This window comes from Pristis pectinata, chromosome 11 (assembly GCF_009764475.1).
Source record: "Pristis pectinata isolate sPriPec2 chromosome 11, sPriPec2.1.pri, whole genome shotgun sequence".
Classification (NCBI taxonomy): Eukaryota; Metazoa; Chordata; class Chondrichthyes; order Rhinopristiformes; family Pristidae; genus Pristis; species Pristis pectinata.
In genome coordinates, this window is record NC_067415.1 from 85006348 (window position 1) to 85032775 (window position 26428).

The 26428-nt window shown below is 45.5% G+C and overlaps 1 protein-coding gene across 1 annotated transcript in view; it reads right to left on the minus strand.

Moving 5' to 3' along the window:
• LOC127575669 (dedicator of cytokinesis protein 9-like) overlaps nucleotides 1–14950 on the minus strand; it is a 189008-nt gene extending 174058 nt beyond the window's left edge. The window contains 1 exon segment of the mRNA XM_052025558.1: nucleotides 14257–14950. Within this exon segment, the coding sequence (XP_051881518.1) occupies nucleotides 14257–14400 (144 nt within the window). The 5' untranslated portion in view covers nucleotides 14401–14950.
• Between the last annotated feature and the right edge of the window lie 11478 nt (nucleotides 14951–26428).

Here is a 26428-nt window from a genome sequence, read left to right on the forward strand (position 1 = left end):
TTGCTCTAATGCACACAGCACTTTCAGTATCTTGTAAAAATTGTGCATGATTTATGTTTAATTTATGTTTTTCTTGTGAATGCTGCTTATATGATGCCATGTGCCTGTGATGCTGCTGCAAGTAAGTTTTTCATTGCACCTGTGCACACATGGACTTGTGCATATGACAATAAACTCGACTTCGACTTTTAACTTTCAAATCAGAACCAACCCAAATTATGCAAATCAGGGATCAGGGACGGTACGGTAGTGTAGTGGCTAACGTAACGCTATTACAGCACAAGAGACCCGGGTTCAATTCCCGCCGCTGTCTGTAAGGAGTTTGTACGTTCCCCCCGTGTCTGCATGGGTTTCCTCCGGGTGCTCCGGTTTCCTCCCACATTCCAAAGACATATGGGTTAGGAGCTGTGGGCGTGCTATGTTTGTGCCAGAAGAGCAGCGACACTTGCGGGCTGCCCCCAGCACATTCTTAGCAACGCAAAAAGACGTATTCCACTGCGTGTTTCGATGTACATGTGACTAATAATATCTTATCAGTCTTGGATCTGTTTCTTCAAAGCCATTATTTCTACCTTGTTGACATCAAAGTCTGAATAGGTGTGAGAATGCATACGAAAGTAGTCAAGACTACCAACTTTGGGTTCAAACATTGGGAAGCACAAGAGATTCTACAGATGCTGGAATCTGGAGCAACACACACAAAATGCTGGAGGAACTCAGCAGCTCAGGCAGCATCAATCCTGATGAAGGGTCTCGACCCAAAACATCGATTATTTATTTCCCTTCTGATCCAAGCCCATGTGTTTAACGTCCATTTAAAGACTCAGTAATCTAGGCTACACAAGAAGGTCAGCCAAGGCACAGTGGTCAGCAGTCCAGATGAAGGATCTCGACCCAAAACGTCGACTGTTCATTTCCCTCCACAGATGCTGCCTGACCTGCTGAGTTCCCCCAGCATTTTGTGCGCATTGTAGCAGGGAAGCCTTCAGTTTCTCGTATTTCCTTACAACATTTTTACGGATGCTCAGAGTCTCTGTCAGAGCACTCCTAACCCCTGACTTTATTCCCCTGTAACCTATTCTCTCTCACAAACCCAACAACTACACCCTGATTCACCTCCCCCCCCCCACATCAAGGGTAATTTACGGAGGCCATTTAACCTACCCACACATCTTTGGACATGGGAGAAAACAGGAGTGTCCAAGGGTGACCCATGTGGTCACAGGGAGAACATGCTAACTCCAGAGATGGCACTAAAGGTGAGGAGCAAACCCAGAACTGTGGGGTAACAGTCCTACCTGCTGCACCAGTGTGCTGGCCGTCTTAAATTTTAATAACTTGGATATCTATAGTCCATTGTTGTTATGGCTTCAATGCAGCTGAACATTCCAAACAACAGCTTGGGAGTGTTAGCAGACCACATTTGGCAACCAGACATAAAAGGGGGGGGGGGGGGGGGGGGGAATGCCCACAAGAGTTGCCAAGAAGACAGGTTTTAAAGAGCAGAGAGAGGTGGAAGGCTTAGCTTGGGAGCTCAAACCTTGGGCCCTGGGCAGCTGAAGTCAAAAGTGGAAGGAGGCCAGAGAACATTAAAAGCACCTGAAAACATAGGTGGGATGAGTGAGTGAGTTGTAGGCAGTGGGGGGATAGGGCTTAGTGTCAGGACATGGGCAGAGGAGCTTTTGATGAATGAGGTTGAAGGACGGTGAAAGATCAGAGGTCAAGCCAAATTTTTTTTTAAATGGGACAACAAACAAAATGCTGGAGGAACTCAGTGGGTCAGGCAGCATCTGTGGAGAGAGAAACTGGGTAAACGTATCAGATCGAAGACCTTTCATCAGAACTGTGAAAGAGAGAAAACAGTTTTGTTCTCAGAGGGACAGAGGGACAGAGAGAGCGACTTCATCTGGACTGCTGTCCACTGTGCCTTGGCAGACTTCTTCTGTAGCCTAGATTACCAATTCCTTAAATGGAGATCAAACACATGAGCTTGGATCAGAGGTAAGGCAGCTACACACAAAGGGAGAGCTGAGATTTAACTTCTCTTCTCTGGTAAATTTCCAACACTGGGCACATTCCTTTGGAAGAGACAGCGAGCAGATGAAATGTCTGCACAAAGAGGGGCATGCTCAGGATTCCTCAACCTATCAAAAGAGAGCAAAGGCTTAAGGTGAGAGGAAGGAGGTTTAAAGGGGATCTGGAGACAAGGTATTTTATATAGTGAGTGGTTGACATCTGGAACGCTCTGCCAGAGGTGGTGGAATCAGATACAATCGCTCCACTTAACAGGCATTTAGTCAAACACTTAAGTAGGCAAGGCATAGAAGGATACAGACCTAATGAAGGCAAATGGGATTAGAGTAGATGGGCAAAAGGGTCGACATGGACATGGTGGGGTGAAGGGACTTCAATTTAGATTAGTGTGAGGTGATGCATTTTGGACATTCAAACCAGGGTAGGACTTATACAGTGAATGGCAGGGCACTGACGGGTGTTGTGGAACAGAGGGAGCTGGGAGTACAAGTGCACAGTTCACTGAAAGCAGCCACGCAAGCAGACAGGGTGGTGAAGAAGGCATTTAGCACACTGGCCTTCATCAGGGCATTGGGTTTAGGAGTACAGACATTACGTTGCAGTTATACAAGTCGTTGGTGAGGCCGCACTTGGAGTACTGTGTACAGTGTTGGTCACCCTGTTATAGGAAGGACATTGTCAAGCTGGAGAGAGTGCAGAAGAGATTTACGAGGATGCTGCCTGGGCTAGAGGGCCTGAGTTATAGGGAGAGGTTGGCCACACTGGATCATTATTCCTTGGAGCGTAGAAGAATGAGGGCTGACCTCATAGAAGTTTATAAAATCATGAGGGGTATGGATAAGGAGGACGGTCATAGTCTTTTCCCCAGGGTTGGGAGTCCATAACTAGAGGACACAGATACAAGATAAGAGGGGAGAGATTTAAAAGAGACCTGAATGGTAACTTCTTCACACAGAGGGTGGGGAGTGCTTGGAATGAGCTGCCAGAGGAAGTGGTCGAGGCGGGTACAATTGCAACATTTAAGAGGCATTTGGATAGGTACATGGAGGGGGTTGGAGGGTTATGGGCCGAACGCGGGCTACTGAGACTAGCAGGGAGGATGCTGTGGTCGGCATGGACCAGTTGGGCCGAAGATCCCGTTTCTGTGCTGTACAACTCTATGGCTCTTTCACAGTTAGTTCGAAGGGTGGTGGTGGGGGAAGGGGGCAAGAGGGGGGGGCTCATCTTTGCAATAGAACGGAGTGTTGAAGTGTAGGGTTCTTGCACTTCTCTGGTCCGATGTACCAAGGGAGATAACAGTACACAAGAAAGCTTCAGGTAAGGCGAGGAAGAAAGGAGCAAACAGAAATGCAGTGAGTGCAAGTAAGCCATGAGTGGTAATCAATTCCAGTCTTACACTGCAGTGTAGTCGCCAGACTTAATTGACAAGGGAATTAGCCAATCGTCCTAACATTGGCTGGGCACAACATTATCACTATATGCAACTAACCCAACAAGTATTTTAAAACAAGTGTGATGGTGCAGCAGGATGAGCCACATAGGCAACTTTTTTAGCTTCATATTCAAAAGAGTAGTGAATCTGTGTACTGGAAAAATGGAAAGTCTTTGGCTGTAGCCCAGGAATTGCCAACATTAAATCGTCATCCTTCAGCAGGTTCAGAAGAATCCTAATTTAAGCAACCCTTTGAAATGCAGGTTTATGTTCATGTAGTAAACTAATGCAGATCTAATCCCTTCCAGTTCCACAGTGCAACAACAAAGAAAAGCTAAGCACACACTCCCTGATTAGGGTGAAGGTTAATAGCAACATATTTCTAAAGTGCCTTTAACATGGTACATTAGAAAGTGGTACATTACATGGTACATTAAACATGGTAAATTAGAAAGTTCACTGAAGAACTATCAGACAAGATTTGACACAGGGCCACAAGAGGAGGTCCTCAGTGTTCAGAAGATCGGTTAACATTGGGGGCTTCTGAGGAGGTTGAGAAGAGGGATTTGGGGAGGGAGCTCCAGTAGTGTGATTAAATTCAAGGAGGCCAGGAGTGCATGGTTCACAGGGAGCAGTGGGGCTGAAGAAGATCACACAGAAAGGAAGATGCAAATCCATGGCGGGATTTACAACCAAGGAAGTTCAGCAAAGCTCAGTGTGATGGGTGAACAGAACATGACAAGGTGTGGTCACCAGGTTGTAATGTGGAAAAGCAATGCACAAGAAAGTGAGAATACTCCATGAGCAAGCTGTAACATGGCAGACACAAGCGACTGCAGACGCTGGAATCTGGAGCAACAAACAATCTAGAGTAACTCAGCGAGTCGAGCAGCATCTGTGGGGAGAACTATCAACATTTTGAGTCAAAACCCTGCATCAGGACCCTGGCAATACTGGAGAAGCTGCTTCACGTAGTAAAGAAAGATTTTTGAACAAGAACGGGATTTGGGGATGCAAGTCTTCAATTAATAAATTAGCACCATACGGCACCAATAATTTCCCCACAACCCGAGACAATACAATCCCCCATTCCTTCACCATCTCCTGAAGAATTTACCAACAGCATCAAGCAAAGCAGCACAGTTTGAGACCGACTATTGTTTTACACACCAACATTTACCACATGTTTCAGTTGCTGCTGAGAAGATGGAACCGAACCCCATTCATGAACCACGGCACTGCGTGTGGCGAGTCTGTTTCAACAGTGTCGAATCCAATGACCAGGTTGACGCTGGTCAGTCCAACTGGCTTTACTCTCATCATGATTTACTGTATAACTGCGTGGTTGCTGGGCCATCTCACAAGGAAGGCAAGAGCTAAACATGGTGGTGGGTCTAGTCACATACAGGCCAGAACGGGACGTGGGGAGGGGAAGATTCCTTGAAGGTCACTTGTGAACCAGACGCTTTCCCCACAGATCCACTGTCACAATTACCAAGGCTGGCTTTTAATTTCACTTTAATTAATTAACTGAATTTCAATTCCACAGCTGGCAATGGTGGGATTTGAACCATCTCAAGATGGTTAGTCCAGACTCCTGGATTAAAAGTCTGCTAGCACCCTCCTGCTCCAACTCCCCATTTGTCAGACCGAGCTACAAACTCACAGGGCAGTGGAGCGGCAGTGAAGGTGCAGTGACAATGGCAGTGTGGTCATACAGAGAAAAAAGCAGCACCTCACCGCCACCTGGCCCAGAAAGCAAGTGCGCCAAAGGAACATCGACAGTTGCCCAAGTCTCTGTATGAGAAGTCAAGAACTACAAAATGCCTTGACATGCTACGAATGAAATACAGATATGTGCAGCGTGCACTGCTCAGTGTACAAGTACCCTGCCAAAAAACCATGGAAGCAAAATAAATAAGACCTCTGTAGTGAATTCATTCATCCAAATGAAACTATTTCTTGGAACTGGATAATGGAGGGTAAATAGAACAAAATCCAAGAAAGCAAAACCAGAGCTAAAACAAAAATCACTTTCTAAAATACTGATGTCCTTTGTACAGCCTCTACTGTACTATAAACTCTCCAAGATCAAAATCCTACAGCAGAAATAAGCTTTCACAGCACAAGAAGTTTTTTCAATAAAGGTTCCATAAGCAGAATCTTACAAGACAGGCTATAGATTATGCAAGGGATTGCACTCTATATTTGCCCACAACTCGAATGATACAGAATTCATCTCAGCTGAAAAAAATTAATTGTTGAAGAAATTGATTCTCATTCCCTTGGTTTCTCTGGCACAGAAGAGGAGTTCAGACTAGCACAGATCAGTCATAATCAGTGGGGCAGGCTTGAAGGACCTTGTGGCTACTCCTGCTCCCATTTTCTACTCTTCTAATGTTTTAGTGTCAGACAGTTCAGGTCCCACACCAGAGATTTGAGCACCGCATTGAGGCTGTACAGTGGTGCAGTACTGAGGGACTGCTGCACTTTGGGAGTAATGTTGTCAAAGTCCCATCCACTCTCCGGATTGGGTACAAAATATCCCATGTCAAGTCAAGTGGAGTTTAGTGCCGTGTACATAAATTATACAAGATAGTGAAGAAAAAGTGAGCAAAACAAGACATTAGTGCAAAGACACAATCAGAAGCAAGTCCATGGTAGTGCAAGAGGTGGTCCGTAGTGTCCCATTGCTGAGGTATGGTTAGGGTTGTGCAGGTCGGTTCAAGAACCTGATGGTTGTAGGAAGGTAGGTGAAGAAGCGCAACGGAGTTTTCCCAGAGTCCAACGGGCAACATTCGCCCCCGAGTCATCTACACAGATGGGTCCTTACTCCTGGCTGACTGTGTGAGCTTGCTTTGTGCAAACTGACCACCATTTCCTACATTGGACTCAAGTTTTCTTTAATGTGTGTCAATGCTCGATTTCAAGTGAGGACTACTTACTGTTAGCACTGAACCACACAGGCTCACGGTTTAACAAAGCCTGCATTTCAACATTCTCATCCTCGGTCACATAGAACGGACAGCCATGTGGATTGGCCTGTTACAAAGAGGCACAGGAGAGGGTGCAAGCAAGATCAACAAAGATCAAGATCAAGAAAGATCAACAAAGATCAAGAAAGATCAAGATCAACAAAGATCAAGAAAGATCAAGATCAACAAAGATCAAGAAAGATCAAGAAGCTGAAAGGTTACAGCATCGGAGAGGGCTGGAACTCTGTGCTGGAAAAGGAGGGCTTGGGGACGACCTATGAAGAAGCTTTTACGTTAAGGTTTGATGGAGAAAGTGTTTCCACTTGTGAAGCAGCCACCTATCTACAATGAGCACAAAGAAAAACTCCCGAGAATTCGGGTGAAACTTGTTCACCCAGAGAGTGTGGAAGTTGTGAAACTCGATCTCAACAGGAGGGGTCAAGATGATGAGTTTAAAGTGAACCTGTATAAACATACGAGAGAGGGATATTTGATTTCATCCAACAGATTAATCTTCTATTCCTTCACCCCCACATTCTTATCTAAACTTTTACAAGTGTATTGCTTCCAGGTTTCATCTAGCTGTTACGTCCAACATAGGGCTCGAAGACAGTTAGAGAGGTCACCTTCTCTTAAAAGTTTCAGAAACAAAAGGGCACATTTTCAATTTAAGATCCCAAATAGAGTAGAAAGTAAGCTTAATAATAAATGCAAGCTGAATAATAAATAGAACAGAGAAGGAAGGAGTAGGAGGTGTTGAGAACACTTAAAATGTTGAAAAGTATTTACTTTTAATTAAAAAATTTAGGAGTTTGTTTAGGAATACTGTTGCCATAACGAAGGGAAATTTCTGACTCACTGGCTAATGTGTCAGCAATAACTGGTGCTTGTCTCTGCAATATGACACTGTAAGTGAAACACTGCTGGATCACACAAAGTCTTGTCACATTAAAAAGTGATTTACATTTCAAAACAAAACGCTTCACTACCTTTCAGAAGCCATCCCAAGGTGTTTTATAGCCAATGAAAAGCACTCAGAAGAATAATTACCACTGCTGGGAATGTGGGCACCAATATGCAGATACAAATCTCCACAAACACAACTGTGATAATGGTCAAATAATCTGCTTTAGCAATGATATTTGCAGCATAAACACTGACAGGATCAAAGATAATTCACCTATTTACACCCCAAACAGCACCACAAGTCCTGATGGTCTCGACCCGAAATGCCAACTGTTTATTTCTCTCCATAGATGCTGCCTGACTTGCTGAGTCCCTCCAGCACTTTTTCCTGTGTGTTACCTCAAGATCTTGTGTGTCTACCAGAGGGAGCAGATAGGACCTAAAGTTCACTCATCTGCTGAGATTAAACCTGAAAGACTGAGCTGTGCCACTGACCAGCGTTGGTCAGACCACATATGGAGGATTGTGAGCAGTTTTGAGCCCCATATCTAAGGAAGGATGTGCTGGCATTGGAGAGGGTCCAGAGGAGGTTTACGAGAATGATCCCGGGGATGAAAGGGTTAAGGTACGAGGAGCATTTGATGGCTCTGGGCCTGTACTCACTGGAATTTAGAAGGATGAGGGGGGATCTCATTGAACCCTACCAAATATTGAAAGACCTGGATAGAGTGGACGTGGAGAGGATGTTTACAGTTGTGGAAGAGTCTAGGACCAGAGGGCACAGCCTCAGAATAAAGGGATGTCCCTTTAAACAGAGATGAGGAGGAATTTCTTCAGCCAGAGGGTGGTGAATCTGTGGAATTCATTGCCACAGACGGCTGTGGAGGCCAAGTCATTGGGTATATTTAAAGTGGAGGTTGAGGAGTTCTTGATTAGTCAGGGTGTCGAAGGTTACGGGGAGGAGACAGGAGAATGGGGTTGAGAGGGAAAAATAAATCAGCCACAATCAAATGGTGGAACAGACTCGATGGGCCGAATGGTCTAATTCTGCTCCTATGGTCCGTGAAGTTCCCACTGAAGCATCTGCTCTGAGTAAGTGGGAGACCATGGGCAGTTCACCAAAGGAAATAATTTCATCTGTTTCCAGTTTCTGGGCACCTCTTGTATATCCCTAATTGCCCCTTCAGAAGGTAGTAGGGAGCTACCTTCTTGAACAGGTAAAGTTCCAGGATTTAGACCCAGTGATGATAAAAGAACAGTGATATATTTCCAAATTGGGAGTGTGTGGGACATGGAGGGGAACCTGCAGGTAGTGGTGTCCTTTTACATCTTCTTGGTGGCAGAGGTTGCAGGTTCTCCTTCCCAGGGTTGGGGATTTTGTCGATGGTGCACACTGCAGCCACTGTGCTGTGGTAGTGGAGGGAATGAACAATTAGGGGGACCGTTCACAAAATTGATACAATACTGAAGGGGGCCATTTGGCCCAGCGAGTCTATGCTGGCTCCTAGTGGAGCAATTTCCTCCCCAGTTCCATTCCTCCACTCCTTCCCCACAGTCCTGTAAGTAATCATCCCATGATTAGTTATCCATCACCCTCTTGAAGGCAGCGATTGGTTCTGTTTCCACCAGATCCTGGCTCTGCAGGGAGCACCAGATACTTTCACTTTGTGTAAAAATCTTTCTCCTCACATCCCCCATGTAACTTTTATCCAAATGTTAAACTTGCTTCCCTTAGTTCTTGAACCTTCTTCTAATAATCAATCAAAAGCTGTTCCAATCTAAGCCAACCATGGTCTTGAACTCCATCAAGTCTCTACAGAACAACTGCAGCTTCTCCCGTCTAACTTTGGAGCTGATCTCTTTCATCCTTGGAAGCAGTCCAGTTAATCCTTCCTGCATCCGTTCTGGAACATTACATAACTTTGCAGAGGAGATTTACGAGGATGTTGCTGGGACTCGAGGGACTGAGTTATGGAGAGAGGTTGAGCAGGTTGGGACTCTTTTCATTGGAGTATAAATTGGTTTACTATTGTCACGTTCCAAGGTACAGTGAAAAACTTGTCTTGCATACAGTTCATACAGAATTCATCACATCAGTGCATTGAGGTAGTACAAGGTAAAACAATAACAGAATGCAGAATAAAGTGTCACAGCTACAGAGTAAGTGCATTGCAGGCAGACAATAAGGTGCAAGGGCCAGAACAAGGTAGATTGCGAGGTTCAAGAGTCCATCTTATAGTATTAGGGTTATATTATTATTAATCTTATAACAGTGGGATAGGAGCTGCCCTTGAGCCCGGTGGTACAAGCTTTCAGGCTTTTGTATCTTCTGTAAAAGAATGAGGGGTGATCTTAAAGAGGTGTTTAAAATTATGAGGGGCATAGGGTGAATGTGCAGTCTTTTTCCCGGGATGGGGAATCAAGAACTAGAAGGCATAGGTTTAAGGTGAGAGGGGAGAGATTTAATACGAACCTGAGGGGCAACTTTTTCCACCCAGAGAGAGGTGAGTATATGGAACGAGCTGCCGAAAGTGGCTGAGGCAGGTACATTAACATATAAAAGGCGCTTGGACAGGTACATGAATAAGAAAGGTTTAAAGGGATATGGGCCAAATGCAGGCAAAAGGGACTAGCTTACATGGGAACCTTGGCCGGCATGGACCAGGAGGGCTGAAGGGCCCTTTTCCGTGCTGTCTGACTCGAATCTTGTTTCGTTAGGTTTCTCTTGCTACTGACGCTGCCTGACCTGCATGTATTTCCAGCATTTTCTGCTTTATTCCTGCCTGCATTCTCTGTCCAACTGCACCACAATTTAATTCTATACAAACAAACCATTAAGAGATTGACATCAGTGAATTAACAATCCTCTGAAGGAACTGAAACAAACTGATTCAGCTCGATTTCTAGGAAAGCTTGGATTGAAAACCATCTTTGATTCGTTCACAAATTACAGTCTTGCACACAAAGAGTATAGATAATCTCAAACCACTCTGTGCACTGTAAACTCAGCCAGCTGAACTCAGGAACTGAGGCTTCTCAATAAGTCATTGAGAAACTGTGAACAGGTTATAAGAAAGACTGACCTAGATTTCTACAGCAACCTCTACGACTTCAGGATGTCCTTAGAAGTTTCACAGGCAGACGAGTGTAGGCTCTATTGTAACTGCAGCCAAATTTCACACAGCAAGCTCCCACAAACAGCAATAGAGTAACCAGATAATCTGCTCTCAGTCACGTTGACAAAGGGGTAAATTCTGGCTTGGACACCAGACTTCCAAATCTATACAAGTCTTGGGACCACTTAAGCTTCTATTAGCAAGGATTTGGCAGGGAGATCTTGGCGCACCTCAGACTTGATAGAAGTTAATAAAATTATGCGAGGCACAGATAGAGCAGACAGTCAGTCAGTATCTTTTTCCCAGGACTGAAACGTCTAGTATTGGTATTCGCTTATTATTGTCACTTGTACCGAGGTACAGTGAAAAACTTGTCTTGCAAACCGATCGTACAGGTCAATTCATTACACAGTGCAGTTACATTGAGTTAGTACAGAATGCATTGATGTAGTACAGGTAAAAACAATAACAGTACAGACTAAAGTGTCACAGCTAAAGAGAAAGTGCAGTGCAATAAGGTGCAAAGTCACAACAAGGTAGATCGTGAGGTCAGAGTCCATCTCATTGTATAAGGGAACCGTTCAATAGTCTTATCACAGTGGGGTAGAAGCTGTCCTTGTCTGGTGGTACGTGCCCTCAGGTTCCTGTATCTTCTACCTGATGCAAGAGGAGAGAAGAGAGAATGTCCCGGGTGGGTGGGGTCTTTCATTCTGCTGGCTGCTTCACCAAGGCAGCGAGAGGTAAAGACAGAGTCAAAGGAGGGGAGGCTGGTGTCCGTGATGCGCTGGGCTGTGTCCACAACTCTCTGCAGTTTCTTGCGGTCCTGGGCAGAGCAGTTGCCGTACCAAGCTGTGGTGCATCCAGATAGGATGCTTTCTATGGTGCATCAGTAAAAGTTGGTGAGAGTCAAAGGGGACAAACCCAATTTCTTTAGCCTCCTGAGGAAGTAGAGAGCACGTATTTAAGGTGAGAAGGGGAAAGTACAAAGGAGATGCGCGATGCAAGTTTTTCTTTACACAGAGGGTGGTGGGGGCTTGCAATGTACTAATGGGGCAGTGGTGGAGGCAGATAGCACAGGAGCGTTTAAGAGACTCAGAGAGGCACGTGAATGTGCAGAGAGGGATATGGCCCATGTGCGGAAAAGAGGGATTAGACTAATTAGGAGCCATTGGTTTAATTAGTTTGGCACAACGTCATGGGCCAAAGAGCCTGTACTGCTCTATATTCTATTCCTTACAGCCCTACGGGATTTTTACATCTGGCCAAGAGAACAGACAGTGCCTCTGTTAAACCTCTCATCCAAAAGACGGCACCTGTTGCAAAGCAGCACTCCCTCATCACTCTGCTGGGCTGTCAGCAGAGAGTTTTAAACTCACATCCCGAGTGAGATTTGAACCCACAACCTTTTGAATCAAAGTTTTAAGTGCGGCCAAATGAATAGCTACAACCCCATCAGACATGATGTACCATCAAAGGACAACCTAAATCATCTCTCTACCCTGATGTCAAAACGTTGACTGTCTTTTCCCTCCACAGATGCTGCCTGACCTGCTGAGTTAGTCCAGCACTTTTTGTGTATTCCTCCACACCTTAAACCTGTTTTCTTCCTTCTCCAGTTCTGATGAAGTGCCTTTGATTTGAAACATTAACTCTGGTGCACTATCCACAGATGCTCTCTGATCTATGCAGCACTTCAGCATTTTCTGTGGAATTTTGAATGCCAAACATCTGCAGATTTTAGTTTTCAATTAATGTTGAATTCACTGCCACTTCTCTCCCAAGAGCAACCTTGAAGCAGCTCTACTTCTTTCTCTAATGGGATTTACGTCTCTCTCTCTCCCCTAATTATCCAACCATCCCTCACTCTCCTTACAATTTAGGACAAACCCGTTTTCTCCCTGTCACAGTTTTGAAGAAGGGTCTTCAATCTGATACATTAACCCTGTCTCTCTCTCCACAGATGCTGCCTAACCTGTTGAGTATCTCCATCATTTTCTGCTTTTCTTCCCCCTAGACTTCCAGCATCTGCGTGTTTTTTTTAATTTTCAATGTAAAGGTTCTCTGGCGAGAGGTGTGTTGTGGGAACTAATTTTAGAGCCTATAACCTTCCTGGTGTTGGAGTCTCTGGAGTTTGCATCAGCTGCTGTCAGAACATTCATGGGAAAACTATTCTTTGCCGCCCTAAAAAAAATGCTGAAGACTCAGAAACTTATGTCAAGTTATTAAATTGGGATTACCTCAGCTAACTGATGAGCTGCCAGAAATAGTTCCCAGAAATAATGGGAATTCCACCAGCTTGAGCAGCCGACAGAACAAAGTTAAACTGACGCTAATCATTCAACAAGGTGCACTATTTTGCCTTTTTGTTTCCAGCACACATCATTCCTGCAGATTCCCTCATCTCTTCATCAGCCACTCTGGGTTCCTGTTCCAAAGGGGGCCCCCACACAAAAACCCCACCGCAGTACCAAGTGAGTGCTCAACTGTCAGAGGTGTCTCCTTTTGAACTAATTATTAACCCGACACTGCTTCAGAGATGACACAGAAAACACTGGAGGAACTCAGCGGGTCAGGCAGCATCTGTGGAGGGAAATGGACAGTCCACGTTTCAGGTTGAGACCCTTCATCTCAATTCCCACAGTGCACTGGACAGAAAGTTATTCTTCAAGTCAGCATCACTCAAGTAGATATGGCTGCATCATTGTGGCTTGTGGGATCTTGCTGTGCGTGTTTCCTACATTACAGGACTTCAGCTGCATATAGTTTCGGAGGTCCTGAGAGGGGTGAACGTCACAAAACAAATGCAACTCTTTTCCTCTTATTTCCAATGCCATTCTCAACACATTACAACCTACACACAGCGGAATAAATTATTTCACATTCCACTCTTGCAAATCCACACAAATATGCAAAGCTTCTATACAAGAAGGACAAATTATTACATACATATACTCTTTGTTTTAGCTTCTGGGATTTGTTTTCCAACACAAGCAATAATGCTAAAATAGCCAAAAGACAGATAATATACACCCATGGACAATGAAAACTCTGGAAGGAACAATGGTGGTTCCTGACCGGAAAATGAAACAAACTACCAGAATTAAATTCTTTTGTGCCTTTTTCAGAATATCCTAAAATCTTTACCAGCCATTGAAGTAACTTTATGACTGTTATAATGCATTCTGTATGATAGGCACACACAGAAAACAGCAGACAATATTAGTTACTGAACTATAATATTGAAATACTTGACTTTGGAAAGGTATCCACTACAAAACTCAGAATGTAGAGATTTGCTCCCATTTTGTAACGCACATAATTTGTCACAAACTGCTATAAATATTTTGCACCAATCTAAAGACCTCTCCCCCTGCCGACACTATGGGAATGTTTAGCAGCTGAACTTCAGCGGATTTGGGATGGTCATTCGTTATTCCACTACTCCTTCTCCACACCCCTCCAGCCCCACAGACACACACACACAATAGACCTACAACCCACACCCACGGAGACACAGACACACAAGACCTACACCCACTGAACACACACACACAATGGACCCACACCCACTGAACCAACACACAAACACACTCACTGAGACACACAAAACACCTAACACAACACACACAATAGACCTACATCACTGAACACACACAGACACACACACACAACAGACTCCACCCCCGGGCTAATCCTGGGATCCGAGCTGCCAGGTGCATCGTTGGGAAGAGTTGGGCAGACTCGACAACTGTGTGAAGTTCCAGGGATTGGAGGGTGACAGCGTTCCACTTACATCTAGGGTCTTGTCGGTGATCTCACTCAGGGGAGTCTGCCCCACGTCCAGCTCGGGGTCGCCGGCCGCACATTTGCACTTCTGCACCGGCTCCACGACATGCAACTCCTTCTTGAAGAGTCGGTTCACTCTCCCTTGCATCATCTCGCCCCACCGGGACCCCCCAGCCACTGAAAGTTTCACAAAGTCGCGGTCGAACAAGTGCAGCGACTTGCAGTCAGCATCCCAACTCGATCCTGGAGTGAGGGGCTGGTGGCAACTGGGTCACATCTCGCCTGGAGAAAGTTTCCAGCGAAGTTCCTCCGACCGGGGAATGCGCAGCTCACAAGGACAAGTCCTCCCAGCGGCTGATGCAGGGCGGAGCAAAGACTGCGAACCGTCCCCACCCTCAGCACTGTGAACGCACACTTCCCCGGAGCTCTGCACACCTCGCAGCCATCTCAGCTCCCCCCACTAAAAAGACAGCCAAATGCGTTTTTATTTGAAGACTATTGCGACCCTTCCAGTGTGCAGCGGGCTTGCAAGCTTCATGCAAGGCAGCACTGGTGTGTTTAACTATGGAAGGTTAGATGTGGAGACTGCAGTGTGTCAACACAGGGGCGGTTGAACCGGTCCCGCTCCCTGGTGGGGACAGGGAGAGGTTGCCCGAGCGGAGAGGTGCGTGGTCCGTTCGTGAGCTGAACCCCAAGTTACAACTCGCACCCCTTCGCGACAGGGGGTCGACAGGTGCAGGGAGGGGAGGAGGAATGTGGGGGTAGGGGAAGGAAGGGTGGATGGGGAAGGGTAGTAGAGAGGGTATGGTGGGGAGAGGGTATGGTGGGGAGAAGGGGAGGGGTGGGGAGAGGTGGACTGGGGGAGGTTGGGGGGTTGGGGGAGTAGGGAAAGAGGGGGGAGGTGCAGAGGGGAGAAATGGGAGGACAGGACAGAAGTGGGCAGAGAGACGGGTGTTGTCAGGAACGACTTCCCTGTACAAAGAGGAACCGTCAACAGAAACATTTCAAGACCAAGTCACAAAAGTACTTGAGTCTCACATTTACAATAAACCTGTTAACAAAAAATGTATTGGATTGTCATTTTTATTGAATGGAGGCATCAGTAAACCTCTCCGAGAGGCTGGTCAGGGCACAAATTGAACCGGGCATTGTGTAAGATGTCAGGGTTTGGAGGGAACCCTTTCTGTAGAGTAGACACACTTCAGAAGAGAGCTGAGTGTGCTTGCAAGATTATGTGGAGTTAAAATGTTTGGTAACTCTGGATGTCCAAAGAATATTACAGCTATTTAAGTACTTCTGAAGTGTAGTCATCTTCTCAGGCAGTCCCTCGGACGGAGGTTGACTTGCTTCCACTCGAGTGTGTCAGAGGTGGCTGACAGGTCAATGTGGGAACCAGGGACTCTTCAGCAGAGGGGGTGGGTCGATTGTGAGGTGTGCCACTGCTCACACAGGACTTGTGTGTGTTCCTGATGCATGGCCTCAAGGTTCCCAATACTTTCTAAACTACAGGTAAATAACAATTGTAGAACACTCCTTCTGCACTATGAACAGTTGAGGGCCAGAGATTCCCAGGAATTAGCAGGAATGTTGCATTTTCTTTCAACGCAGCTTTAAGCACGTCCTTGAATCTTTTCCTCTGTCCACCAAGTATTCACCTCCCACACAGATCCTGGAAAAGAATTTCTGCTTTGGCAGTTTGGCGTTGAGCATGAAATGATGTAAACTGAGGGTAATGAGAGCTCCAGTACTGTGGATGTTGACCTTGGAGTGGCACTGATGTTGGTTCACTTAACCTTCCAGTGCATTTGTACAGATGGCATTGGTGTTTGTCCAGTACCCTGAGATGCGTGGTGTAGGTTTATGAATTGTACAGGAGGACAGGGATCACGACTCTCTGGTGCCCCACGTGTTTTGTACCAGATCTGAGGTCTTGACATTCACCCTTTTCCTCAAGTGGCTAAAGGCCGTGCTGGTTCACGGAAGCAATGGTGAATTTTAATCACAAGGTACACCTTTGCCAAGCGGTGGCTGATATGGAAAGTGGTCCATCTTTTCCAGAGTCTTGTCATGAAGAGTTACTGTCAGCAATGTGGTGTAGTGTGGACGGGTTGGGAGAGAACCTTGGTCTGACAGCTTCATCCCCTCCACCATCAGATCTCTGAACGGTCCATGAACACTACCTCAATATTCCTTTTTTTTTTTGCACTATTTATTTATTTTTGTAATTCATAGATTTTACATCTTTGCACTGTACTGCTGCCGCAAAACAACAAATTTCATGTCATTTGTCAGTGATAATAAACCTGATTCTGATTCAGTGTATGTTTCTGTGAACGAGCTGATGGTGTCTCTGGGTTTGGGCTCCGAGCATTCACAAAAGAAAGCATCACCTGCAAGCAGCAACTCTGACACAGAGGTTCGAGTCACTTTGGTGCTGGAGCATGGTGACTGTGAGTTGAACAGCTTCCCATTGGTTCTGAAGATTTGCCCCACTCCCACGGGAAGTGTGTTGGAAGTGAGGTACAAGAACCCGGTGAGGAATGTGTTGGGGCAAAGATGCAGCCTTGTTCATCACCCGTCCTTACCGAGGTTGGCTCTGGAATAGACCGGCTGGTTAGTATCACAGCTTGCGTGCTGTCGTAGAGCAAGCGTGAGATGGGGGTGAACTTCTGTGGACAGCTGGATTTGAGGAGGGTGTTGCTGAGTTCTTTCCCATTGATGGAGACAAAGGCTTCATAGTGGCTGTTGCTCCTCCCTTCATTTCCTTGGAGCTGTCACACAGTGCAGATTATGTCTGCTCTGTCTCAGAATCCACACTGATTTAGGGAGCAGTTCTTCAGCCACTGGGGTAGGGGAATGGAGGGAACGTGGCAGCTGATTCACACACAGCACGATCCCTGATATGGCTCTCTGACAATAGCCAGATAACCTGTGTTTAGTGATGTCAGTGGATACTGGGGATAACTCCCAAGCTCTCCTGAGAAAGAACCTGTGAGATCTTCTACATCCTGAGAGGAACAGATTGGGGACACAAGAGATTCTGTAGATGCTGGATATCAGGAGGAACACACACAAAATGCTGGAGGAACTCAGCGGGTCAGGCAGCATCTGTGGACGGAAAGAACAGTCAACGTTTCGGGTCGAGACCCTTCATCAGGACTGGAAAGGAAGAGGGCAGAAGCCAGAATGATTCCTCATCTCTTAAAGTTATAAAAGTAAATCAGGGAAAAAGTAACCTCACATGTCAGTGAGACTGTAAACAGAGGACACAAAACTGAGATCTTTCTCAGAAGATGGAAGTTGAGAATATCCTGGGCACTCCTGCCAGGAGCAGCGAGAGAGCGCCTGTTGAACGATTAAGGGCGAGGCAACTATTGTTGTTTACCTGTACTTTAGAAAGACAAATGCTGGAACTGAATGACTCACAAGATGCTCACATTTCACAGTTGACAACAAATTGAATGCATTCATGTTTGAGTTGATGAAGGGCAGTGTCATGAGCAGGAGATCCCAGACTGCACAACTCAGCTTACAGTGAAGGAGAAAAATGCCTTGCGTTTCCAAGGCAACTTCCACATCCATTCCAGAATGTTGCAAAGAGCCAATTTCCACACAGTTAGCTCCCACAACAAACTAATGAATAATAATTAATATATCATCATTTTTGAAAAGGAATGTTGACTTAGAATTCTGCTGTTCTTGAAATAATGCCAAAGGAATCTGTAAACATCCACACAAGACAAGTTTAAAGGCAGAATCCCTTAAAGTGCAGCTCTCCCTTATAACTGCACTGGGAGAGTCAGGCTGCATTTTTGTACCAAAGTCTTTGAAGTCAGGCCTGAATCCATCATTGTCTGACTCAGTGGAACGACAGCTCCCCCAATGAGTCACAGCTGACTCAGGGACAAGGTGAAAAAGAGAGAGAGCCCTTGCAATCTGAATTTAAAATGAGAAGTCTTAGATCTACCTACAGTGCTCAAAATAGTGCACGTTAGGAAGAACAGCTTAACTCCTGAATTATAAATAGCTTCCTTATAAATGGACACCTATCATAACAATACCCTATTTATCCAAAATATAACCAAATAAAATTAATATACAATGATTATGCAAAGAGCAGAAGAAAATAAGAGTCTGGAAAGCTGCTATGTTTAATATTCATGACATTTCAACAAAGTGGAATGTCATATCGCCTCATGCTGTGGTTGCTTCAAAGTCTGTAATATTCAGAAAAATAAATAACTGTGGGTATGACTCCTGCCTCAGAGTCTGAGGGGTTTGGGTTCAAGTCTCACCTTAGAGCACAGAAATGCCAGGCTGACACTATATGCCTCAGCCCCGCACTATTGGAGGTGCAATATTTCAGAGTGGACTCTGCCTGCTCCCTCGTGTAGAACATAGAACAGTACAGCACAATACAGGGCCTTCAGCCCACAATGTTGTGCCGACCTTTAAACCTCATCTAAGACTATCTAACCCCTTCCTCCCACATATCCCTCTATTTTAAATTCCTCCATATGCTTATCTAGCAATCTCTTGAATTTGACCAATGTACCTGCCTCCACCACCGCCCCAGGCAGCACATTCCATGCCCCAACCACACTCTGGGTAAAAAACCTTTCTCTGATATCTCCCTTGAACTTCCCACCCATTACTTTAAAGCCATGCCCTCTTGTATTGAGCATTGGTGCCCTGGGAAAGAGGTGCTGGCTGTCCACTCTGTCTATTCCTCTCAATATCTTGTACACCTCTATCATGTCTCATCTGATCCTCCTTCTCTCCAAAGAGTAAAGCCCTAGCTCCCTTAGTCTCTCCTCATAATGCATACTCTCTAAACCAGGCAGCATCCTGGTAAATCTCCTCTGCACCCTTTCCAATGCTTCCACATCCTTACTATAATAAGGTGACCAGAACAGGACACAGTACTCTTAAGTGTGGCCTAACCAGAGTTTTATTGAGCTGCATCATTACCTCACGGCTCTTAAACTCGATCCCTCGACTTATGAAAGCTAACATCCCATAAGCTTTCTTAACTACCCTATCCACCTATGAGGCAACTTTCAGGGATCTGTGGATATGGACCCCCAGATCCCTCTGCTCCTCCACACTCCCCAGAATCCTGCCATTAACTTTGTACTCTGCCTTGGAGTTTGTCCTTCCAAAGTGTACCACCTCACACTTCTCTGGATTGAACTCCATCTGCCACTTCTCAGCCCAGCTCTGCATCCTATCAATGTCCCTCTGCAATCTTTGACAATCCACCACAACACCACCAACCTTTGTGTCATCTGCACAAGCGTAGGTGCAAGGATTTCTACTGCACTGTTCTAAAGAACAGGGGAGTTATAGAGAGGTACAGCACGGAGGCAGGCCCTTTAGCCCCAAGTCTATGCCGGCCACCAACCACCCATTGACACCAATCCTACATTCATCCCATTTTTTATTCTCCCCACATTCTCATCAATTCCCCCCAAGATTCTACCCCTCACCCAGACACTAAGGAGCAATTTACAGTGGCCAATTAACCCACCGACCCGCCACCTTTGGGATGTGGGAGGAAACCGGAGCACCTGGGGGACACCCATGTGGTCACAGGGAGAACATGCAAACTCCACACAGATTGAACCCGGGTTCCTGGTGCTGTGAGGCAGCAGCTCCAGTGGAGTTCGCCCAGGTGTCCTGGTGCCAAAATTTCATCCAAAATACACATATTATCTTCAACGTCACATGAAATTTGTAGGATCTTGCTGTGTACAACTTGGTGCTGTTCCTCCTACAGAGCAACGGTGATTAAATCTCAAAAATACTCAACAAGAACAGAACGCTGTAAAACTTAGCAGCAGCCATGGAGCAGTCTCTATCGGACCCACTGAGTTCTTCCAGTATTGTGTTCTGTTCCAGATTCTAGCATCTGCAGTCATTTTTGTCTCAAAGACACTTAAAATGCTTGTGAAGTATTTCAGAGGTTGTGATAGGCACTTTAGAAATGTAATGCCGAGAAACACAACTCTAAAGGCTGATAAGGATGCAAGATAACTTTTAAAACAAACAAACTATTGGAAAAGTTAGAGAGGCCATTGACAGGCTATTAACAATCATTTTCTGGTTTAAACAATGCTTCTGTCACTTTTCTTATTTAAAAGATCAATTAGAAAAAACACTAAAATTTACATCATGTGAACACGCCGATTGGAACCATTGACACTACTAACCTCAAAAAAAGGAATTGGTCCTTTAACCTTCTCTGGAGGGAGCATCCCTTTGTTTCCTTTATCGTCCCATTAACACTCCCATTTGCCCTCCATCATCACCTCTCATCAATTAATCTCTCCTGCACTCCACTCTAATCCTTTTTGTTCTTTCCACCCAGCAACCCCACCGCTCCCACACAACCTTCTTTTTGCCCAGCTCTGTCCTTGTTTACAAACCATTCAAAGCTCTCATTCTCAAATCCTTCCATGGTTTCGTCACTCCCTGTGGTTGGCAGTGAGAGGGGGCCTCCCTGTCAGATGCCTCCTGGTTAGCCTGGCCAGAGTTTCACTCCTGAAGCAAAGTGCGTCTTTCACCGAGTTGGTAATCTTCCAGAAGCACTCGATGCCTGTCTCGGTGTGTGTCCCTCGGTGTGTGTTCCTTCAGGAGTGAGACAGCTGCAATGAGGATAAGACAATCGTCCACCTCTTTGCAGACTGCGTGTTTATAAAGGAGGTCTGGAAAAGGATGCAAGGGTCCTTGTCAAGGTTCAGCCCGAGCAGCTGCGTAACAAAGGACTCTGTGATCTCTGGACTGTTCCCAGGGACACACACCGAGACAGGCATCGAGTGCTTCTGGAAGATTACCAACTCGGTGAAAGACGCACTTTGGTCTGCCCAAAATCTGTTGCTCTTCCAGTTCAACAGGATGTCCATAAGGGAAAGCTGCCGACTGGCATGTTCCAGGCTGCAGGAGTACGTGCTGAGGGACACACTGAAGCTCGGTGCAACCAACACAAAGGCTTTGTGGGGAAGGACTGCAGTCCAAGGTCCTTCTGCAGGGTTGAGAGCTTCAAGTTCCTAGGAGTGAACATCATCAATAGCCTCTCCTGGTCCAACCACGTAGAAGCCACGGCCAAGAAAGCGCACCAGTGCCTCGACTTCCTGAGGTGGCTAAAGAAATTAAGCATGTCCCCTTTACCCTCACCAATTTTTATAGATGCATCATAGAAAGCATCCTATCTGGATACATCACTGTTTGGTATGACAACTGCTCTGCCCGGGACCACAAGAAACCGCAGAGAGTTATGGGCACAGCTCAGCACATCACAAAAATCAGCCTCCCCTCCATGAACTCTGTCTACACATCTCACTGCCTTGGTAAAGCAGCCAGCATAATCAAAGACCCCACCCACCCCAGACATTCTATCTTCTTCCTCCCCCCCCTCCCATTGGGCAGAAGATACAAAAACCTGAAAGCACGTACCACCAGGCTCAAGGACAGATTCTATCCTGCTGTTATAAGACTATTGAACAGTTCCTTTGTATGATAAGATGGACTCTTGACCTCCCAATCTACCTTGTCATGGCCTTGTACCTTATTGTCTGCCTGCGCTGCACTTTCTCTGTAACTGTAACACTTTATTCTGCATTCTGTTATAGTTTTCCCTTGTACTACCTCAATGCACTGATGTGATGAAATGATCTGTATGGATGGCATGCAAAACAAAGTTTTTCACTGTACCTCAGTACATATGACAATAATAAACCAGTTTACCAATTTACCACTGAGCACTGAGGGACTCAGCCCTGTGTAACAACCCCACAAACTCTTGAGGAGTGTATTGTCCAAAGAGGCCAGAAGAGTAGCACTGGTGCTTTGTACATCGAATGTATTCACTTGCTGTCACTCCAAATGTATTGACTTTACAACAATATGACAGTATAGACTGGAAGACACTATGAATGTAAAGAGAGCCATGTCCTGTGTTCGTACTTCTTGTGTATAGGGCAGGCAGTGTAGTATAGCAGTTAGCACAACGCTATTACAGCGCCAGCGACCCGGTTCAATTCCGGCCACTGTCTGTAAGGAGTTTGTGCGTTCTCTGCATGGGTTTCCTCCAGGTGCTCCGGTTTCCTCCTACAATCCAAAGACGTACGGGTTAGGAAGTTGTGGGCATGCTATGTTGGTGTCGGAAGCGTGGCGACACTTGTGGGCTGCCCCCAGAACACTACGCAAAAGATGCATTTCACTGTGTGTTTCGATGTAAGATAAGATAAAATTTCTTTGTCACATTTACATTCACACTCAACGATTCAATAACAGCTTCTTCCCCTCCACCATCAGATTTCTGAACAGTCCATGAACCCATGAACACCACCTCGTTATTCCTTTTTTATGCACTATTTATTTATTTTTGTAATTTATAGTAATTTTGTCTTTGCGCCGTACTGCTGCTGCAAAACAACACATTTCACATCATCTAAGTCAATGATAATAAACCTGATTCTGATGCCGACTCCCAGGGGAGCAATCCCATCCCATTCCCCCTTCTGCTTATTTCTCTGCAACTCCTTCTCTCTCACACATGCCCATCAATTCCCCGTTGGTTCTTTTTATCATTAACCGACACAAGGGGAAATTTACCGTAGTCAATTAACCCGCCAGCATGTGGTTGGGGTGTGGGAGGGAACCAGAACACACACAGTCGCAGGGAGAACGTGCAAACTCCACACACAGCCAGTGCCCAAGGTCAGGATTGAACCCGAGTCACTGGAACTGTGAGGCAGCAGCTCTAACTGTGCTATTAATGTTTGAGGTATATTCACTGGATGCAAGAAGCCCAAATTGCAGATGTTAAGATCCCATAAACACCAACAATAAATAACCTTTTAATTCCCCAAATAAATGATGGAGGCTGGGTGATAAATATTGGCCAGGTCACTGGGTGAGTTCCTGCTCTTCAGTGAATCTTTCACACCTTCCTAAAAGAACAGACAAGGACTTGATTTAACATCTCTTCCACATCTCTCCCCAACCATGCAACACCGGTGGCTGTTCATTGGCAGAGATTTTGTGCTGAAGTCTCTGCAGTGGAACTTGAGCCCTCAACATGAGTGAACCCCACTGTACTATAGAACATAGAACAGTACACCACAGGAACAGGCCCTTTGGCCCACAATGTTCTGCCAAACTAATTAAACATAATTAAATGCCTAACTAAACTAATCCCTGCTGCCTACACAATGTCCATATCTGTCCATTACATGAACATTCACGTGCCTATCTGAGAGCCTCTTTAAACGCCTCTATCATATCTGCCTCCACCCCCTCCCCTGGCAGCACATTCCAGGCACCCACCACTCTCTTGCCCCACAGATCGCCTTTGAATTTACTCCCTCTCACCTTAAATGCATGTCCTCTAGTATTAGGCATTTTGACCCTGGTAAGAAGATACCAGCTGTCCACTCTATCTATGCCTCTCATAGCCTTATAAACTTCTGTCAAGTCTCCCCTCAGCCTCCATTGCTCCTGGGTACTGCAACTATCTGAGCCACAGGTGAATAGTAGAAATTCTCTGACACAGCACATGGCAGGGCAGAGGAAAAAAACACAGATAAGGTTAGCGTAACACTTTACAGCACCAGCGACCTGAGTTCAAATCCAGCCACTATCTGTAAAGAGTTTGTACATTCTCCCCGTGTCTGCATGGGTTTCCTCCGGGTGCTCCGGTTTCCTCGCACATTCCAAAGACATACAGGTTAGGAAGTTGTGGGCATGCTGTGTTGGCACTGGAAACATGGCGACACTTGCGGGCTGCCCCCAGAACACTCTACGCAAAAAGACACATTTCACTGTGTGTTTCGATGTACATGTGACTAATAAAGATATCTGATCTTATCTGTTTTTATCCACTCTGAAGTTATAAAAAAAACCTTCTTCCTGTAAATGATCAAATTTACTGTGAGTTAAGAACGCAATTACACTTGTACAGGAGTAAATGAACTACTCAAATGTGCAATTAAAGGGCGATACAAATAAGTTATTATTGACCAAGCTTCCTTTACCAGCTGTTATTGTTCTGTTGGAATTCGGAATCAGAGGCTTCGTAATCCAGTGCAAACTCAGCCTGATTTTTGGGACTGTAATTTCCCTCCAGAGGCTAATCCCAAGGTTGTAGCCACTCCAGTTCCTCCTCCCACTAGTGGTAGCCTCAGCTATTCCACTGTGAAAGGAATCACAGCCAAGCCGGATCTTTCCAGCCACAGTTACTTGGCCATGGCAAGAGGGAATTGTGACCAATATCCCAGTCCCCTTAACACAGGAGCAGAGAGTGGTCTTAAAGATGCTTGCATAGAAGTTTTTTTTTAATCCCATTTTAGTTGGGTTCATTTATTGACTGTTGGCAAAGGGTTGGTACTCACTACAGTTCAGATCTAAATTGGTAAATTTTGGTAAATTGGTTTATTATTGTCACATGTACCGAGGTAAAGTGAAAAACTTTGTTTTGCATGCCATCCATACAGATCATTTCATTACAACAGTGCATTGAGGTAGTACAAGGGAAAACAGTAACAGAGTGTAGAATAATGTGTTACAGTTACAGAGAAAGTGCAGTGCAGGCAGACAATAAGGTGCAAGGTCATAATGAGGTAGATTGTGAGGTCAAGAGTCCGTCTTATTGTACAAGAGGTCTGTTCAATAGTCACAACAATGGGACAGAAGCTGTCCTTCAGCCTGGTGGAACATGCCTTCAGGCTTTTGTATCTTCTGCACGAATGGGGGGCGGTGGGGGGGGGGGGGGGGGGGCGCGGAGAAGAGAGTATGTCCGAGGTGATCTCTGATAGGATAACTTTCAATATACCTTGGTAACTGCAAAAATCTATGGCAAATAAGAATCCCATTCAAACTGCTTGAACTAATTAACCTTCACCACCCTTTAAATGGGGTGAGGTTAGACCTTGGACAGACTTGGGTGGGTGGTGGAAGGGCAGCCATCTCACAGAGAGGCTTCCAAGTTACAAAAGACTTTGGTAGAACAAATACAGAGAGGTTTCCTACTTGCAGGGAGAGGCAAAATGAAAGGCCACCAACAGAAACCTGGTGACCAATTATGGAGTTAAGGAGAAACTTCCTTATCCAGGCAGTAGTGAGGATGTGGAATTCCCTCTCTCAAGGGGCAGTAGAGGCCAGTGATATGTATGGATTTAAGGGGAATCTGGAAGCATAACGGATGGTGGAAAAAGACAAGGCAGCTGGTAAATATTTGTGCCAAATGTTTTATTCTGATTTTTATTCTGATGTGCAAGCTAAAAGTGTCTCATCAATCAAACCAAATGACTCTTCATCTAATGCTGGCACAGAGAGGCTGCATGAGTTTAAGATGCAGGGATTCAATCCATTGATGCATCCTCTGGTCCAGCTCCAGCTCAAGCAGACAGACAACATAATAACAGATAACGATGCCACTCATCCTGTGGGACAAGGTCACAGACAGTTACGTTGACAGGCTGAGATGACAGCCAAGGATAACGGCCACACCAACTAACAGCAGGGCAATTCTAGAACAGTGCTCATTCACAACTGTGTCAATGGTTGGGTGGGGGGTGGGGGGAACAGATGCTAGATGAACCTCTCCCAATAAAGGCAGGGTAATTTCTCCAGAAAACTGCAGTGAGTGGAGGGTAGATCCACACAAATGCTGTGCATAAAATCAATCTCAGTCATTTGCCGCAGGGTGTTCAGAGGACTTAAATGATAGGGAAATTATCCCAAACACCTCAACCACCTCACTCGAGCTACAAATGATGTCGTTACTCCACTACTAATTGTATTCTGTGTAAAAATAGTTTATGGATTTATTGGAGGAACAGTGGACAACAGCCAGGAAGTGATACCGAACCATGATAAAATACTAGTCAGGTCACAACTGGAGCAGTGCATCCCATACCGGGTTCTATCCTTGAGGAAGGAAGGAGAGAGGTCCTGAAGGAAATTTATTGCAATGGTTCCAGGAATGAGGGACTCAAGTTCTGGGAAAGAATGGAGAAGCTGTTGTTCTCTTTACAACAGAGGAGGTTAAGAGGAGATTTGGTATTGGTATTGATTTATTATTGTCGCTTGTACCGAGGTACAATGAAAAACTTGTTTTGCATACCGTTCCTACAGATCAATTCATTACACAGTGCATTGAGGTAGTACAGGGTAAA